Here is a 16526-nt window from a genome sequence, read left to right on the forward strand (position 1 = left end):
CTCTGCTCCAGATTCCAGCTTCCTGCTGGTGTGTGCCCTGGGAACTGTGGGTGACAGCCCGAGGGGTCAGGCCCCACGTCCCGCCACCCCAGCTTCCAGCCTCACCTTCCTGTTCAGTACTAGGGGCATGACCCACTGGGCGCTCGCTCTGTCTTCCTGCCTCTCCAACACATCAACTTTTAAAAGTATAGAGTCGTGTTTGAGAAGGTAACAGGTAAAGAATTTAAAAGGGATGGCAATCAAAGTGAGAGGGCAGGGACATTCTGCCGCTGAAACCCCGGGCAGCTGTGCTTCCCAGCAGGTGACAGGCCATGAAGGCAGAGAGCAGGGACGTGGAGAGCCTGCAGCAGGTGCCAAAACGGCCCGTTCCCACAGCGCACTGCTGCCTCGGCAGGAAGGGCTGTGCCCCAGAATCTACACGCCGGACTGGACATGCGATCTCGCTCGTGGCTGCTGCACTGTGACTGTCCCAGAAACGGACTGCTGGGGAGGGCAGAGGTGACCCAAGCCTGACCCGTGGGAGGGGAGAGGCACGGTGAGAATCTGGATTCAGGACGGAGCCAGAGCACGGTGTCGCTGCTTCCTGCCTGAGAACATCAGGCACTCAGAGAGTGGCCCGGCCCCGGGACTGCACCTGCTCTCTGCCCGAGTTAGCGACCTCAGCACCTCTCCAGACTCCCACAGGACTCTCGGAGACCTCAGAGGGCCAGCCCTCTCCCCAATTACACCTGCTTAAGAGGTGATCAGGGCATTTGGACAGGAAGACAAAAAAAAAAAAAAACACCACTGACCTTGGCTGGGAGGTGGGGGGGCTTCAAGGTCATGACGATGGAGAATTCTTCGGGGAAGAGATCACATCTGAAGAAGAACCTGGATGCTGGGAAGCTCAGGGCGTGAGGGGTGGCGGCCTGGAGCTTAAGGCCCCGCGACCCCTGCACCTGCACCACCCTGACTCCATCCAGGGTGCCATGCGACGGGACCGCCTCTGCCAGGATGTCCAGGGGCCGCAGGTCTGTGGCAAAGAGAACACATCTGGGTTAGGCCTGCCTGCCCTATGGGGTGAGACACACAGCAGCTGGCACTGGAGGCTGCCCTGAGGCGGGACCTGCAGCCCTGAGCATAGCGCGAGCCGCCAGAGGAATGGGGCCACACCAGCCTGTCGGCCTTGTGGCCAGGGACGACTCAAAATATCTCACGCATCCCTGTTTGCCTTCAAAGGCAGCTTGTATCTCAACCTCGTCGACTTGACATTGAAAGACTCAGCGGTTCCCAAGAGACTTGGAGACCCAGAGACGCATCTGCTGTCTCTTGCTAAGGGTGTTGGTTCTGCCATCGGAGCAGCCCGGTACGCCAGCAAGCAGTGCTGGGGGCTGCCTCTGTCTGTTGCTGCCACTCCTGAATTCTGCAACAACTGAGTGGGGGCTGAGTGGGGGCTGAGTGGGTCGGAGTGAGGGCTGAGTGAAGGCTGAGTGGGTCAGAGTGAGGGCTGAGTGAGGGTGAGTGGAGGCTGAGTGGGTCAGAGTGAGGGCTGAGTGAGGGTGAGTGGAGGCTGAGTGGGGGTAAGTGGGTCTGAGTGGGTCTGAGTGGGGCTGAGTGGGTCTGAATGGGTCTGAGTGGGGTCTGAGTGGGTCTGAGTGGGGCTGAGTGGGGGCTGAGTGGGGCTGAGTGGGTCTGAGTGGGGGTGAGTGGGGGTGAGTGGGGGCTGAGTGGGTCTGAGTGGGTCTGAGTCGGGGTGAGTGGGTCTGAGTGGGGGCTGAGTGGGTCTGAGTGGGGCTGAGTCGGGGTGAGTGGGGCTGAGTGGGTCTGAGTGGGTCTGAGTCTGGGTGAGTGGGTCTGAGTGGGGGCTGAGTGGGGCTGAGTGGGGGTGAGTGGGGCTGAGTGGGGGCTGAGTGGGTCTGAGTGGGGGTGAGTGGGGGCTGAGTGGGTCTGAGTGGGGCTGAGTGGGGCTGAGTGGGGCTGAGTGGGTCTGAGTCGGGGTGAGTGGGTCTGAGTGGGGGCTGAGTGGGTCTGAGTGGGGGCTGAGTGGGTCTGAGTGGGTCTGAGTGGGGGTGAGTGGGTCTGAGTGGGGGCTGAGTGGGTCTGAGTCGGGGCTGAGTGGGTCTGAGTGGGGCTGAGTGGGGGCTGAGTGGGTCTGAGTGGGGCTGAGTGGGGGCTGAGTGGGGCTGAGTGGGTCTGAGTGGGGGCTGAGTGGGGCTGAGTGGGGCTGAGTGGGGCTGAGTCTGGGTGAGTGGGTCTGAGTGGGTCTGAGTGGGGCTGAGTGGGTCTGAGTGGGGGTGAGTGGGTCTGAGTGGGGCTGAGTGGGGGCTGAGTGGGTCTGAGTGGGGCTGAGTCGGGGTGAGTGGGTCTGAGTGGGGGCTGAGTGGGGCTGAGTGGGTCTGAGTGGGGGCTGAGTGTCGGCTGAGTGGGTCTGAGTGGGTCTGAGTGGGGGCTGAGTGGGTCTGAGTGGGTCTGAGTGGGGGTGAGTGGGGTCTGAGTGGGGGTGAGTGGGGCTGAGTGGGGCTGAGTGGGTCTGAGTGGGGCTGAGTGGGTCTGAGTCGGGGTGAGTGGGTCTGAGTGGGGGCTGAGTGGGTCTGAGTGGGTCTGAGTGGGGGTGAGTGGGGCTGAGTGGGTCTGAGTGGGGGTGAGTGGGTCTGAGTGGGGGCTGAGTGGGTCTGAGTGGGGCTGAGTGGGTCTGAGTGGGGGCTGAGTGGGGCTGAGTGGGGCTGAGTGGGTCTGAGTGGGGGTGAGTGGGTCTGAGTGGGGCTGAGTGGGGCTGAGTGGGTCTGAGTGGGGGTGAGTGGGTCTGAGTGGGGGTGAGTGGGTCTGAGTGGGGTCTGAGTGGGGGCTGAGTGGGGGCTGAGGGGGGCTGAGTGAGTCTGAGTCGGGGTGAGTGGGTCTGAGTAGGGGCTGAGTGGGTCTGAGTGGGGCTGAGTGGGTCTGAGTCTGGGTGAGTGGGTCTGAGTGGGTCTGAGTGGGGGTGAGTGGGGCTGAGTGGGGCTGAGTGGGTCTGAGTGGGGCTGAGTGGGGGCTGAGTGGGTCTGAGTGGGTCTGAGTGGGGCTGAGTGGGGCTGAGTGGGTCTGAGTGGGGGTGAGTGGGTCTGAGTGTCGGCTGAGTGGGTCTGAGTGGGGGCTGAGTGGGTCTGAGTGGGGCTAAGTGGATCTGAGTGGGGGTGAGTGGGTCTGAGTGGGGGCTGAGTGGGTCTGAGTGGGGCTGAGTGGGTCTGAGTGGGGACTGAGTGGGGACTGAGTGGGGGCTGAGTGTGGGCAATGGGGCTGCCTTTGACTGCAGTTGCACACCTGGGCACATGCAGATATTGGCATGGCCTTGACACAGACCTGCTTTGCGGTTGCTGGGAGATGATCTCCTCCCTGGGGCTCCCTCTGCACCCCACGTGCCTCACGGGGTGCTGCCCTCCCAGGCCTTCCCTGTGGTGAGTGGGCAGTGCCCCCCTGGCCTGCACCAGGAGCAGGTGCCCTCTGAGGAGCAGTCCCCTTCCCAAAGTCAGACAGATGACAGAGCTGGACAACAGCGGGCACAAGTGGTGGGGAGCTCATGCCAGCCGTTGTACCTCCCCCAGGGCCCCATGCCTGCTTGGGACCTACACCAAAGGCCAGAGATGCCCACACACATCCCAGGGTGGCCCCACTGCATGCCCACCCCAGCTCCACACACCTCTCAGCCCCCACCAGGCACACCCTGGATGGCCCTGCTCCGCAGTACCTTCCCTCCCAGCCGGCCCGTGACGGCCCCCGGCTCACTGCCATTCGGCTGGGCTTCCTGTGGCAGCGTTTTCAGAAACAGCTAGAAGAGGGTAGTTGGGCTATCATGCTCAGCTGAGCTGGAGAAAGTGGCAAATGTGCTTTATGTAAGAAGTCGCTGCCGCCCACCCCATAAGGGCACCCCCTCCTCCTGCCAGCCCGCCCAGCTCCCCGCAAGGGCACCCCGTCCTGCTGCCAGCCCGTCCACCCTGTAAGGGCACCCCGTCCTGCTGCCAGCCCGCCCAGCTCCCCGCAAGGGTACCCCGTCCTCCTGCCAGCCCGTCCACCCTGTAAGGGCACCCCGTCCTGCTGCCAGCCCGCCCAGCTCCCCGCAAGGGCACCCCGTCCTGCTGTAGGTTGGCCTGTAGCCGAGCCCCTTGAGTGAGATCTAGCATCCCAGGAGAGCCTGGGGCCCCAGGGTGCCAGGCAAGTTCCACACTCAATAATCCTAACTGGTTTCTTCAGACGTCAGCTCACTCCACACTGCCATGGGGTTGAAGGGCTTGGTGGGGGCTCCTGGTGTGAGAATGGGTGTGTGTCATGAGCCACATTCCCATGCTGGAGCTGGGATGAGGGCCCACACTAACATAGGTCCCGGGCACTGCCAAGCTCTGCCGACCGTGTGCCAACCCTGGAGGCGTCTCCTGATGCCCTTCTCTGTAACTTGAAGGATCTGACATACCAGGAATGGGCATCAGACTGGGGATGGATGGCCTTGTCCTGTGAGCACACCCGAGTTTGCCGGGAGGAGTCTGGGCAACGTGGTGGGCATGTCACCGGGGGTGCCACCACCAGCTGCCATCACGCATACCACATGTGACTGGCCGTGGGGCATTCAGTGTGGCTGGCACGCAGCCTAGAAATCAGCTGCCCGCATGCCTGCCAGCTCTCCCCTTTGGGTGGCCCTCGCGTGTGGTCCAGCAGGCTGCAGGGGTGGCCTCGGCGCCTAGGGGGCTGTCTCAGGAGACTGCACGGGGCCAGCCACCCCCAGCTCTTCCACCCACAGGGCGCCTTAGGGGTCCAGGACGCCTCTGGCCCGGCCCTGCTCTGACCCCAGGTGTTTGCAGTAAGAAGCATTGTCAGCTCCCACCGGGCAGGATTAGCCCTGCTATCCGGCAGCTTTCCGGGCCTGCCGGCAGCACCCGCCCGGCAGGTGCCGACAGGAATGGCCGGGCAGCCCCTGAAGCAGCTCCAGGCCCTCAGATCCCCGCACACTGTGGGAGACCTCTGCGGGCTGTGACCACAGGTTTTGTGTGTCGGGGCCGGGAGGGCTGTTGGGTGGACACGTGCAAGGCCTAGCTGTGGGTCAGGGACACAGGCGTAAGGCCGTGGGGCAGCTAAGCCAGGGACCATCCTGTGAGTCGGGAAGGGAGGGCCGTGGGCTGGGCCAGGCCTCTGGGTACCAGGGAACAAGGGCTGAGATGAGCGGAGTTGTGGGGGCTATGCGCGCTGAAGGGTACATCTCCTGGAGGGTTTGGATCCTGGACTCAGATGGTCCACACTGAGTTACACATGCTTGGGGCAGGACATGCGGAAGGGCGGAGCGGGAAGGGTCCCTGGCGGATGTCAGTCAGTGACGCACCGGAAACGGCCGGTTGAGCTGCGGTCCTGCGACAGCCGTGCAGACAGAGGTCTCAGCAGTCTGGGCTAACGGTGGGGGGAACAGACACCTTGCCAGGGTGACACCCCAACAGCTCTACTCTTCTGAGGTTGCCACAGCTGCCCAACATGTCCCCAAGAACAGGAACCCAGGGGTCCTCGAGATCACCCCACAGGAGGGTGTGCCTTGAAACTCCTCACCAGTCCCCCATAGGAAGGGGGTTCACTGTGGCCAGGTAGAGCCGGAGGAGCTGCAGGGGGGAGGGGACTGGGGCAGTGGTGCATCCTGGCAGGCAGCCACCCATGTCCAGTGAGTGCTGCGGGAACATTGCACGAATCAGGAGTGGATGCTATGTAATCCCCCATGGAAGAGCCAATAACTGGAGCCAGGAAGTCACACAGGGGGCCTCCTTGCCACCTGCCTGGCCATGGCCATGATGGAGGAGGCCTCCCCGCCACCTGCCTGGCCATGGCCATCACATGGACTCGGTGAGAAGCCTACTGTGGCCATCATGGAAGAGGCCTCGCTGCCAGCCTCCTGGCCATGGCTATCACGGGGGAAGCCTTCCCACCGGTCACCTGGCCATGGCCATTATACAGGCTTGGTGAGAAAACCAGCCTTGTCCGGAAGGCACATCTCTGCAAGTGTGTTCTACTCCACTTGTGCATGACCTGGTCGAAGACTCGCTTCGGAAGACGTCTTGCGTGACGCCCACACTGTCTTCGAAGGCCTGGGCCTGAACAGTTCTTTAAGGGCTAGCTGTCCCATGGCCCCTGCAAGTACTACTGTCACAGGTGCCTAGGGGAGTCCTGTGTCCCCGCCACAGAGGCCACTGATGGGCATGGCTATTGGCACCCCAGAGCCACCCAGGGAGGACCTGCTGGGCTGGTCAGCCCAGAGCAGTGGATGATGGAGTCCTGCCCTACGGAACTCACCATCCCAACCACTACTTCTCAGATCACATGACTGTGAGGTTGGTCGGTGGGCCTTACTGCGTGGGTACCCCAGAGAGGGGGCTTTGGAGGCACATCTGCAGGGAGATGCTATGTGAGCTCAAATCTGAGGTTGCGGTCACCTGCCCCCATGAGCACGGGTCCTCCTTTGTGGCCCCTGCTGACACACCGATGGCCAGACCACGAGACAACTGGCGATGGCAGAGTCTGGGGGCTTCAACCCCAGGAACGGGAACACACTGCCTGGTCACAACACGGCCATTGTCATCTCACAGCAGGGAGCATGTCATCAGCAGCCGTGGGCCAGGGCCAAAGGATGGCCACTCGCCAGGACCCAGTACCCTCAGCAGGCCGGCTCACCCAGCGCCAGGCGACTCTGGTCAGGAGCACACGGCACCAGCTGCCCATTGCCATGCGTTCCTTCTCGGGCTGAGAGCGTGTGGGAGCAGCCCAGCCAGCCTCGGGCTGGGCAACAAATCGGGAAGCTAAAACAACCGCTGTTTGTCCTGCAGGAACAGCTGCAAACACCAACAAGGAAGGGGCGGGGATACACAAGCTCCTGTTGGGGCAACATGCACCCGGCAAAGATAAAAGCCGAGGTCCTATAGCCTCTCACACACTCACACTTCCATCGCTCACACACTCACACTCACACCCCTCTCCCTCACCGCACATCATGGCCGCCTCCACCGTGTCCATCTGCTCCAGCAACCTCAGCTACGGCAGCAACATCTGCATGCCCGCTTCCCACGACTCCTGGCAGGTGGACGACTGCCCAGAGAGCTGCTGCGAGCCACCCTGCTGTGCCCCCAGCTGCTGCGCCCCGTCCTCCTGTGTGACCCTCTGCTGCAAGCCCGTGTGCTGCAAGCCTGTCTGCTGTGTGCCTGTCTGCTCCTCCTCCTGCTGCCAGCAATCTAGCTGCCAGCCCTCATGCTGTGGCTCCTCCCCCTGCCAGGAGTCCAGCTGTGTGACCCTCTGCTGCAAGCCCGTGTGCTGCAAGCCTGTCTGCTGTGTGCCAGTCTGCTCTGAGAGCTCCTCCTGCTGCCAGCAGTCTAGCTGCCAGCCCTCATGCTGTGGCTGCTCCCCATGCCAGGAGTCCAGCTGTGTGACCCTCTGCTGCAAGCCTGTCTGCTGTGTGCCCCTCTGCCCAGCACCCTCGTGCTGCCAGCCCAGCTGCTGCCCCTCATCCTGCTGCAGACCCTCCTCCAGCGTGTCCCTGCTCTGCCGCCCTGTGTGCAGACCCGCCTGCTGCGTGCCCGCCTCCTCCTGCTGTGCCCCCACCTCCTGCTGCCAGCCCAACTGTGGCCCCTCAGCCTGCTGCAGACCCTCCTCTAGCGTGTCCCTGCTCTGCCGGCCTGCCTGCCCCCGCCTGGCCTGCTGTGGCCTCTCCTCGGGCCAGTCCTGCTGCTGAGCTGTGTCCCTGACTTTGTGTGGCCAGTCCTGTGTGGATCCTGGAATCTGGTTCTTGGGTGTTGGGCTGTTGCTACCCTCAGGCCATCCCTGGAGTTTCTGGGGCCTGGGTGGGACTGAGCTGGACTGTGACAAGGTCAGTCTGTGGTGCTGCGTCCCCCTAGTGGCCTCTGCTCCCCAGGGTGTCTGCGCCCAGCTCTCAAGCATGGGGCAAACTCACCATTAAAGTCCTGTAGCTCTGAACCCTCTGACTCTGCGTGTCCTGCATTCCTTAGGGATCCCGGGGCTCTCTGTGTAGCATAGAGGGTCCCTGTGGGCAGGTGGGGGTCTCCCTGTGGGCAGAGTGGGGGCTCCCTGTGGGCAGAGTGGGGGCTCCCTGTGGGCAGGGTGGGGGCTCCCTGTGGGCAGAGTGGGGGGCTCCCTGTGGACAGGGTGGGGGCTCCCAGGCATCCTTCCGGGGTGCTGGAGGGCTGGGCTGGGCTGAGTGGCCCTGTGACAGCCCGAGACAGTCGTCATTGCATCATCATTTTGTTGAGTGGCCACATGGCGCCTCTTCCTTCCACCTGACCTGGATCCTCTGCCTGGGGAACCTTCTGGGTCCTGCTGGCCTCCCACACATGTGGGTTGCCCGAAGAGGTGGCTGGCAGCCAGAGCCTGGTCACAGGGTTGAGCCTGTCCTTATGGTGTGGGCACAGGTTGGCAACTCTGGCAAGCATGCGTGCACACTTGGAGTAACGAGCGCAGGAGGCCAGGGTGGTGGCCACTGGGCACTTCATGAAATATTCCAAGTTCTGTTTGGATGGCGCTGGTGGGTGCCATGGGAGGAGATGCTGCTCTCAGCCCACTGATTATGAAACCAAGAAGGCACCAGGGCAGGGGCCAGGGACGCCCCCTCTCCCCCTGCAGAGCCTGGACGCCAGGGCAGGGGCCAGGGACGCCCCCTCTCCCCCTGCAGAGCCTGGACGCCAGGGCAGGGGCCAGGGACGCCCCCTCTCCCCCTGCAGAGCCTGGACGCCAGGGCAGGGGCCAGGGACGCCCCCTCTCCCCCTGCAGAGCCTGGACACCAGGGCAGGGGCCAGGGACGCCCCCTCTCCCCCTGCAGAGCCTGGACACCAGGGCAGGGGCCAGGGACGCCCGCCCCCCTGCTGCAGAGCCCCTAACCCTAACACTGACCCAGGCACCAGGAAATGTCCGCCCCCCTGCAGAGCCTGGACACCAGAGCAGGGGCCGGAGATGCCCTCCGCACCTCAGAACCCGGGCATCAGAGCAGCCCGAGGGCACAGCCCACCCGTGACAGTGGCATCAGCCGTACTGTTCAGCAGCGTGTGGACCATTGCCCACCGCAGTTGGTCCAGCCCAGGGACGCATCCTAGTGGTTCTTTCATTTGCAAAGACATTCTCTGGGTTCTCACCTGATTGGCAACAAAACAAAGAGCCAGGGGAGAGAAACATCCTGGGCTGGCATTGTGGCACAGCATGCTAAGCCTCCAGCTGTGGCACAGGCAGCCATATAGGCACCGGTTTGAGTCCCGGCTGCTCTACTCTGGTCCAGCTCCCTGCTTGGGGCCCAGAAAAGCAGCAGAGGATGGCCCAGTCCTTGAGTCCTGCATGTGGGAGACCTGGAAGATGCTCCTGGCTTCCGATCAACTGCAGCTGTTGCAGCCATTTGCGGAGTGAACCAGTGGATGGAAGATCTTTGTCTCTTCCGCTCGACTTCTCTGGTACTATAATCTTAACTCTGACCCTGACCCTAACCCTAAACCCTGACCCTGACCCTAACCCTAAACCCTGACCCTGATCCTTCTCAATATAAATAAATAAATCTTAAGACAGAGGGGGAAATGTCTTGAGTCTGGAGGTTGACCCTGCTGAGCAGCACGTGACCCAGAGACCCACAGCGTGCTGCCCCCTGCCCTTTGACCTCCTCAGGGTCTGGGACAAAGGGCAGCGCTCCCGTGCCCTCTCTCCCAGGCTGAGCCATGTGGTCCTCAGCCAGGAGACTGTTTCAAACACCCAGAGAGAGACTGTTACAGCCCCTGAAGTGTTTAGCGTGGCCCCCTGGAGGGTGACCGGCCCCAGCATGGCTCCTGAGTGAGCCTGGGAGCTTGGGCGGCTTGGCAGGTTCCTGCACCATGGGCCCAGCACTCTTTAACGGAAGAGTGAGAAGCCAGGGTCCCACCAGACACAGGACCAAGAGCAAAGTGCAACTCACACCCAAGGGCCGGAATGGCCACCCGGAGCAGACCCCAAAGTGCTGCGCCAGGGGGTCAGCCGTCCAGGGGCTGCGGCAGTGGCCACACAAAGTCGAGAACCAAGCATGAAAAACCTCAAAGGAGAGGAGGCTGCAGCAGGAAAGGCTGCTAACCCCCACCCCAGGAAGGAACCGCCTACCACCCAGCATGGCCTGGGGGCAGCCCCTGCTCGCACCCCTAGCGTGGGCATCTTAAATCAGGCCTGGTGGAGAGGCACCCGGACACCCACTGAGCAGCTGGACTCGCCGCCCAGCCTTGCTTGCTGTGGCCGGGGTGGCAGGTGACCCACTGGCCTCCCTCAGGCCCAGCTGGAGCTAAAGGCTGGCATCGCTCCCTGCTGGACTTCTGAGCAGTTTGGCTCAGGTTTATGAGCGACACCTCTTGGATTCTGGACCCCTCCCATTTGACAAAGCACGAAAGATCAGTGAACTTGAACGTCGGAATTGAGCCAAACCAGAAGCGAGGCGGAAGAGAACATCCTGAAACAGCCTCCCGGGCCGTGGCAGTGTCTGAGGGCACGCTGAGGGCAAGGTGCAGGACAAACAGCCTCCCAGGGCATGGCAGTGTCTGAGGGCACGCTGAGGGCAAGGTGCGGGAGAAGGGAAGTCAGCCCGAGGAGGCGGCCAGCTGGAGGCCCGAGGATGTGAGCCACCCGGCCAGCAGCAGAGTGCATCACATACAACAGAATCAAAATCGTCAACGAAAGATATGTGCGTGATTGTAAAATACTTGGAAATTAAACCACATGCTTTACTATAACCACAAACACGAGGGAAACCTTAACAGAAACACTCTAATCAAATTAAAATAGATCACACGTGACAACGCGGCGGACGCAGCCCCACGGGCAGAGAACAGAGGCCAGCTGCCACCGCCTCTGTGGTGGGAAGAGACCTCAAGCCCGGGGCCAGGGAGCCCTCTCCCCGGCAAGCTGGCGGAGCAGCACAGGGCGGGTCCAAACCCGGCCAGAGACACAGGAAGAGCCGGGCCGTGTGGCACCGTGCCCAAGTGAAACCCAACAGGAGGATGGCAGGGAGGCCGGGGCAGCGGGGAGGCCGGGGCAGCGGGGAGGCCAGAGCAGCGGGGAGGCCGGGGCAGCGGGGAGGCCGGGACAGCGGGGAGGCCGGGGCAGCGGGGAGGCCGGGGCAGCGGGGAGGCCGGGGCAACGGGGAGGCCGGGGCAGCGGGGAGGCCGGGACAGCGGGGAGGCCGGGGCAGCGGGGAGGCCGGGACAGCGGGGAGGCCGGGGCAGCAGGGAGGCCGGGGCAGCGGGGAGGCCGGGGCAGCGGGGAGGCCGGGACAGCGGGGAGGCCGGGGCAGCGGGGAGGCCGGGACAGCGGGGAGGCCGGGACAGCGGGGAGGCCGGGGCAGCGGGGAGGCAGCCACAGGCAGAGGATTGGCCTATCATGCTACCGTGCCAGACCTGAGTGGCCTCTATTAATCAGAACTCGAGTTCATAGCTAAAACACCTCCAGCAAAGAAAGCACCAATCACACGGCTTTGTTGTTGACTTCCACCGTGCAAGGACGGATGAAATAATACCAACATTCCCCAAACTTTCCAAAAAATAATGGATGGAAGAAACCTTCTCAGCTGATTTTATGAGACCGGCATGACACCAGTATGAAAGTCTGGCAAGGACATTGAAAGGAAGCTGCACATTTCTGACTTCATGAAGACACAAGACTTCCCTAAGAAAGGAGCCACTCGGACCCGGCGTTGTTCAAGCAGAGTTCAGGAGTTTGTGCAGAGCACGTGCTAGGAGCGGAGCGAGGGCGGATGGTGTTACATTCACGCTGGCCAAAACGTTAGACTCACTGAGCACAGGGGAGGAACACCTTGGCCGAGCACGAAAGCCTTGAGACGGCCTTGATCTCAGGGAGCCACGGTCACGGCTTCCCTTCCCCGCGCAGGAGACGGACGAGGAGTGAGCTGCAGAGGAAGAGCACGGAGGAGACGGGAGGGGCTTTACACTCTCCTTGACACGGAAGCCAAAACGGGGGTCGCCTCGGCCGTTACTGCTGGGGGGATACGGGTCTGTGTCCCTCATTGGTGCAACGGTGGTCTCACAGCCTGAGGGACCCGCCAGAATTCCGCCACCCGTTCCGGGTGTGGTTGGAGGCGAACTCCGCCCTTCTCCGGCCACCGTTGGTGCAACTTATTTTGCACCAAAATAAATTACTTTTCATTTTCCACGCACCTTTGAAGCCCGTTGGGTTAGCTGATTGTCATTTCCACGGACTCAGGCTGTCTCTGACATGTTAGGTGGCTGTAACATTTCCAAAGTCCAACCCATACACCGTGCTGTGTTCTCAAAGGGCGGGGACCAGTTCAACCAGCTGAAGAGGGACGCGGTGAAATTTGACATCTGTGTGTTTGAAAATATAAACCTGCTGAAAGCCAGCCTGGGGGGGTAACTGTCCCGTTCCGGGGCAAGATTCCGGCACCACCAGAGTGAGGCGGCAGTGTGCGTGTGGCCGCACCTGCCCCTCGCTGTCCCAGACCGCCTGGCCACGTGCCCAGGGAGTGCCGGCCGCGTGGGAGAGATCTGTTAAGCGGCGGGACACCAGGTCATGAGCCAACACTGGCTAGAATATTTACAAAGAAAGTGCAGGACGAGCTAACAGAACACACACAGGGCGCTGCGCGCACGCACAGGGCAGCTCGAAGCCCACGGTCCGTAGTAAAAGCTTATTTATTTACTTGAAAAGCAGAGAGAGATTGTCTGTCTTTTCACTGGCTTCCCATTTGTTGTAACGTTGGGAGCTGAGCCAGTCTGAAACCAGCAGTCTCTTCCAGGTCTCTCACATGGGTGCAGGGGCCCAAGGGCTCAGGCCTGCTCTGCTGCCCTCCCAGGCCACGAGCAGGGAGCTGGATCGGAAGTAGAGCTGGACTCAAACCACTGCGCCCAGGGAGTGGCTGCCCTGCAGGTGGTAGCCTCATCCACTATGCCACAAAGCCAGCCTCTAGCCCCCAGGGGTTGATGCTAATAGGACAAACCTAAACCGTTCTTGGGATGTAGAGAGAGCCCTCTGAAACCTCCACTACCCCAAAAGAATCCCACTGACTATGCAAGGAGGGAGCCCCCAGGTACCTGGCCGCAGTGTGTCCCTGAGCCAGCGTGCCCCTTGACTCCATGATGTGGCCCTGTACTTGCCAGGCCCGCAGCACATCATGAGCCTGAGAAAGGGCCAAGAGGGCTGGGTGTCCCCATGGCCACACCTGAAACAGGAGCAGTGTGTGGCTGGGTGACCATGCGGGCAGGCTGGGAAGCTGGGGGGTGGGAGGGCGGGCCAGGCATGTGGCAGGTGTAGGCCAGCCTCACGCCCCGGGGACCAAGGGCATGGGGTGTCTCAGAGTGGCCGGAGGAGACCACGCTTACGTGCATGGAGCAGGAAAGCTGGCTGCCCCACGACTGCTTCCCTGAGGGTCCCGCGAGGAAGTAGACTGGTGGGAGTGGGGTGAGGGTGTGGGAGTGTGTGGAGGGGAGGAGGGAAAAGGCTTGGAAACGGAGTTTGAAGCACAGGGGAGAAGGCCACATGTGTCCACGTGCCTGTAAGAAGCGTGCGGCTGCTCAGGGGGTGCCGTGGAGCTGATTCCCCGGGACCCCGCGACCTGGGAGGGTGGGCTGTTCCCTGGCATGCAGGGTTTTCTGCCCACCTCCGGCCGGGGTCTCACGGAGCCACCCAGTGTGTCTGGGAGGTGGCCCTGTGCGTGGGTGTCCACGGGCTACTAATTTTGCAGAGCCTAGAATACAGGAGAGGTGGGTTGCTGTGGCTTCTGCCACAGTGTTGAAGGCAGAAACAAGGGCAGGCCAAGAAGGACAAATGACATCATCGCAATTACAAGCTGCCCCCTGGAGAGCTGCGGGGGCAGGGCTGCCATGCGCCAGAACGGGCTGGCACGTGCTGCAGTGAGGCCTGCTCCCTCTCTGGGCCAGCTCCTGCCCCATGCCCAGGCCCTGTGCTGCTCTGCATCCAAGAACAGGTGATTGTTCTGGGTCAACCAGGATTCACCTCAAAGCAGCCGGAGTGGCCCTTGTGTCTCTCAGAAGCTCAAAACCAGAAACCTTAGACTCAGGGCCAAAGCCAGGAGTCTCAACTGGGTCTCCCACATGGGCACACCAGAAGCCAGATACCTCAGCTGGGCCTCCCACCCGGGTGCACCTGGGGCATGCTAGACTGCTTTCCCAGGAGCTGGTCAGAAGTGGAGCAGCCAGAACTGGAACTGGTGCCCATCTGGGATGCCGGCATGACAGGTGGCAGCTTTGCTGGCTATGCCATGACGCTGGCCCGGGACTTGAGCAAGTCTCTGCCTTGGGTAGTCCTCTGTAAGTTAACCTGGCTACTCCAATGTCTGTGTGTGCAAGACAGGAGCTGCGAATCTCCGAGTCGTGTGTCTCACTCGCAGATCAAGAGGCTTAATTTTTGTTAAATCAATCTTCTCCAAACGAATCAACATGTGGGGGGGGCTGGGCCTGGCATTGGGCTGCTGCCAAATCATCGCAGCAGTGCCGACATCCCGTGTGGGTACTGGACGGAGCCCTGGCTGCTCCAGGGCCAGCCCAGCTCTTTGGGAGGCAGCAGAGAACGGCCCGAGGGCTGGACCCCCTGCACCTCTGAGGGAGAGCCTCGGCTTCGGCCTGGCCAGCTCTGGCCACAGTGGCCGTTCTGGGAGCGATCTGTGTCTCGCGCTCTCACTGTAACTCCGCCTTCCAGAGGTCTGATGTAACGGTATGTGGAAACAGGACAGAGCGGCCAACAGTCACAAAAGAGAACGGAGTTGGAACACGCCTCCGGCTGGAGGTCAAGGCCTCGTGGTGGTCAGTGCCAGGCGCCTGGAGGAGCAGAGCACTGAGCAGCCGGAAGGGACCTCACGCCACGGCTCAACAGAAGGGCACAGCTCCAGTTCGCCAGCCGTGGCAGCTCCCCCACCTCACGGAGCAGGACCCTCACAGCGTCCTCACAGAAGTCAGAGGGATTGCAGAGCTGGATCTGAACCCCGAGAATCCCCTGGAAGCCAGCATGGGGGGGAGAATTGTTGCCAGCCGCATCTGCATGTACTGGCTACATGCCGTACCCAAAATGGCGCCGGCCGGAAAAGCCACACCTTGGTTCCTGGTGACGTAGCTTTCGTGGTACTGCGCAGGCGCCTAGCACATGCCCAGTGAGCTGAGGCGTGGCCGGCGCATGAACACTGGGACTGACGAATCCAGTCGCCCAGGACCCTGCGTAATCATGACGCCGACCTATCATCGGTGGAGGCGGGGCCAGTCAGCACATAAGAGCAGACAGCCTGCCGGGGTCTGAGCCTTTCCTCCTCATCCTGATGCGCGCAATAAAGATTACCGCAGAAGACTTCACTCGCGTCTGCCTCTTATCGCCGGACGATAAGAAACGTGGGCGCGACAACTGGTGCCGAAACCCGGGACATGGAGGGGGCCTCCCGTTTTGAATGGGACGAAGTCAGAACTGCGGCCATAAGACAGGTAAGGAGCTCTGAGAGGGAGAACTTTCGGGTGACTAGGAGCATAAATCGGAGGTATAGGAGCCACCTCTTCTGGTTATAGACATGGACGCACAGGTCTCTCTGGTGAAATTTTTGCAGACGGTTTATGCCCTCCTTAAGGGAGCGGTCAGAGAGAGTGACAAAGCCCTTCAGTCTGCCCAGGATAGTCTCTCAGAAACAGAGCGGGAGAGGAGAACCGGTTTGAAACAAAACAGAAATGTGAAATTGAAAGCAGGATCTTCCTCATCAAGTTCAGAGACTTCCGACGCTGAGGAAGGGTACAAGTGGGATAGGCGCTTAGAACGTAAACCTGCAGGAAACAGACGAGGATCAGAAAAGGAGAGGAAAGAGAATGGCGGTGCTACTGCGCCGGCCATGCTCGGCCCATGGCCTCAGGACTCTGGAGCCATTTCATCAATGGCTCCTCCTCCTGTGACACCATCTGCCCCGCCCATGAGTTATGGTGCTGGCTCTTCCTTCATCGATACAGCCACGTGCCGGGAACTTCAAAATATGTACCCTGTCTTAGAAGAAGAAAGGGAAAGAGTTTACAGACAGGTAGATGCAGCATTAGTGCAAGAATTGGCCATGTCTGTAAAGCAATATGGTCTTCACGCCAATTATACATTGTCCCTGTTAGAACGTATGGGGGGAATGAATATGACTCCCTCTGATTGGCAATTTGTGGTGAAGGCTGTTCTCCCTAATATGGGATCATATCTAAATTGGAAGGGATTATGGCAGGAGCTTTTGGCTGAGACCGCCCGGGCAAACCAACAGCGCGGCGGTGATGCTTTGACGTGGTCTTATAATATGCTTTCCGGACAAGGCCAATACTCTGATGATCAAAATAGCTATCCATGGCCAGTGTATACCCAGATCTCTGCTGCAGCTATAAAGGCTTGGAAGGCTCTTTCACTTAAAGGGCAAGAGAAACTGGGCATCACACAGGTTAAGCAGGAGCCGGATGAGCCCTTTGCTGATTTTGTGGCACGTGTAATGCAGAAACTGGGCGTCAAATTAGTGACTGGCATTCCTTATAATCCACAAGGTCAGGGGATAATCG

The 16526-nt window shown here is 61.1% G+C and overlaps 2 protein-coding genes across 2 annotated transcripts in view; one reads left to right on the plus strand and one right to left on the minus strand.

The window, feature by feature from the left end:
- Positions 1 to 16526, minus strand: part of TSPEAR (thrombospondin type laminin G domain and EAR repeats) — a 116535-nt gene that overhangs the window by 45338 nt on the left and 54671 nt on the right. The window contains exon 2 of the mRNA XM_040986704.1: positions 792 to 1012. Coding sequence (XP_040842638.1) covers positions 792 to 1012 — 221 coding nt within the window. The remainder of the gene's footprint in view (positions 1 to 791; positions 1013 to 16526) is intronic.
- Positions 6968 to 7702, plus strand: LOC121160705 (keratin-associated protein 10-9-like). The gene has a single exon (XM_040986732.1). It carries the CDS (start codon positions 6968 to 6970, stop codon positions 7700 to 7702), a length of 735 nt encoding a protein of 244 aa, XP_040842666.1.

The sequence above is a fragment of the Ochotona curzoniae genome, unplaced genomic scaffold, assembly GCF_017591425.1.
Source record: "Ochotona curzoniae isolate NIBS_2020 unplaced genomic scaffold, NIBS_Ocur_1.0 contig_4516, whole genome shotgun sequence".
Lineage (NCBI taxonomy): Eukaryota > Metazoa > Chordata > Mammalia > Lagomorpha > Ochotonidae > Ochotona > Ochotona curzoniae.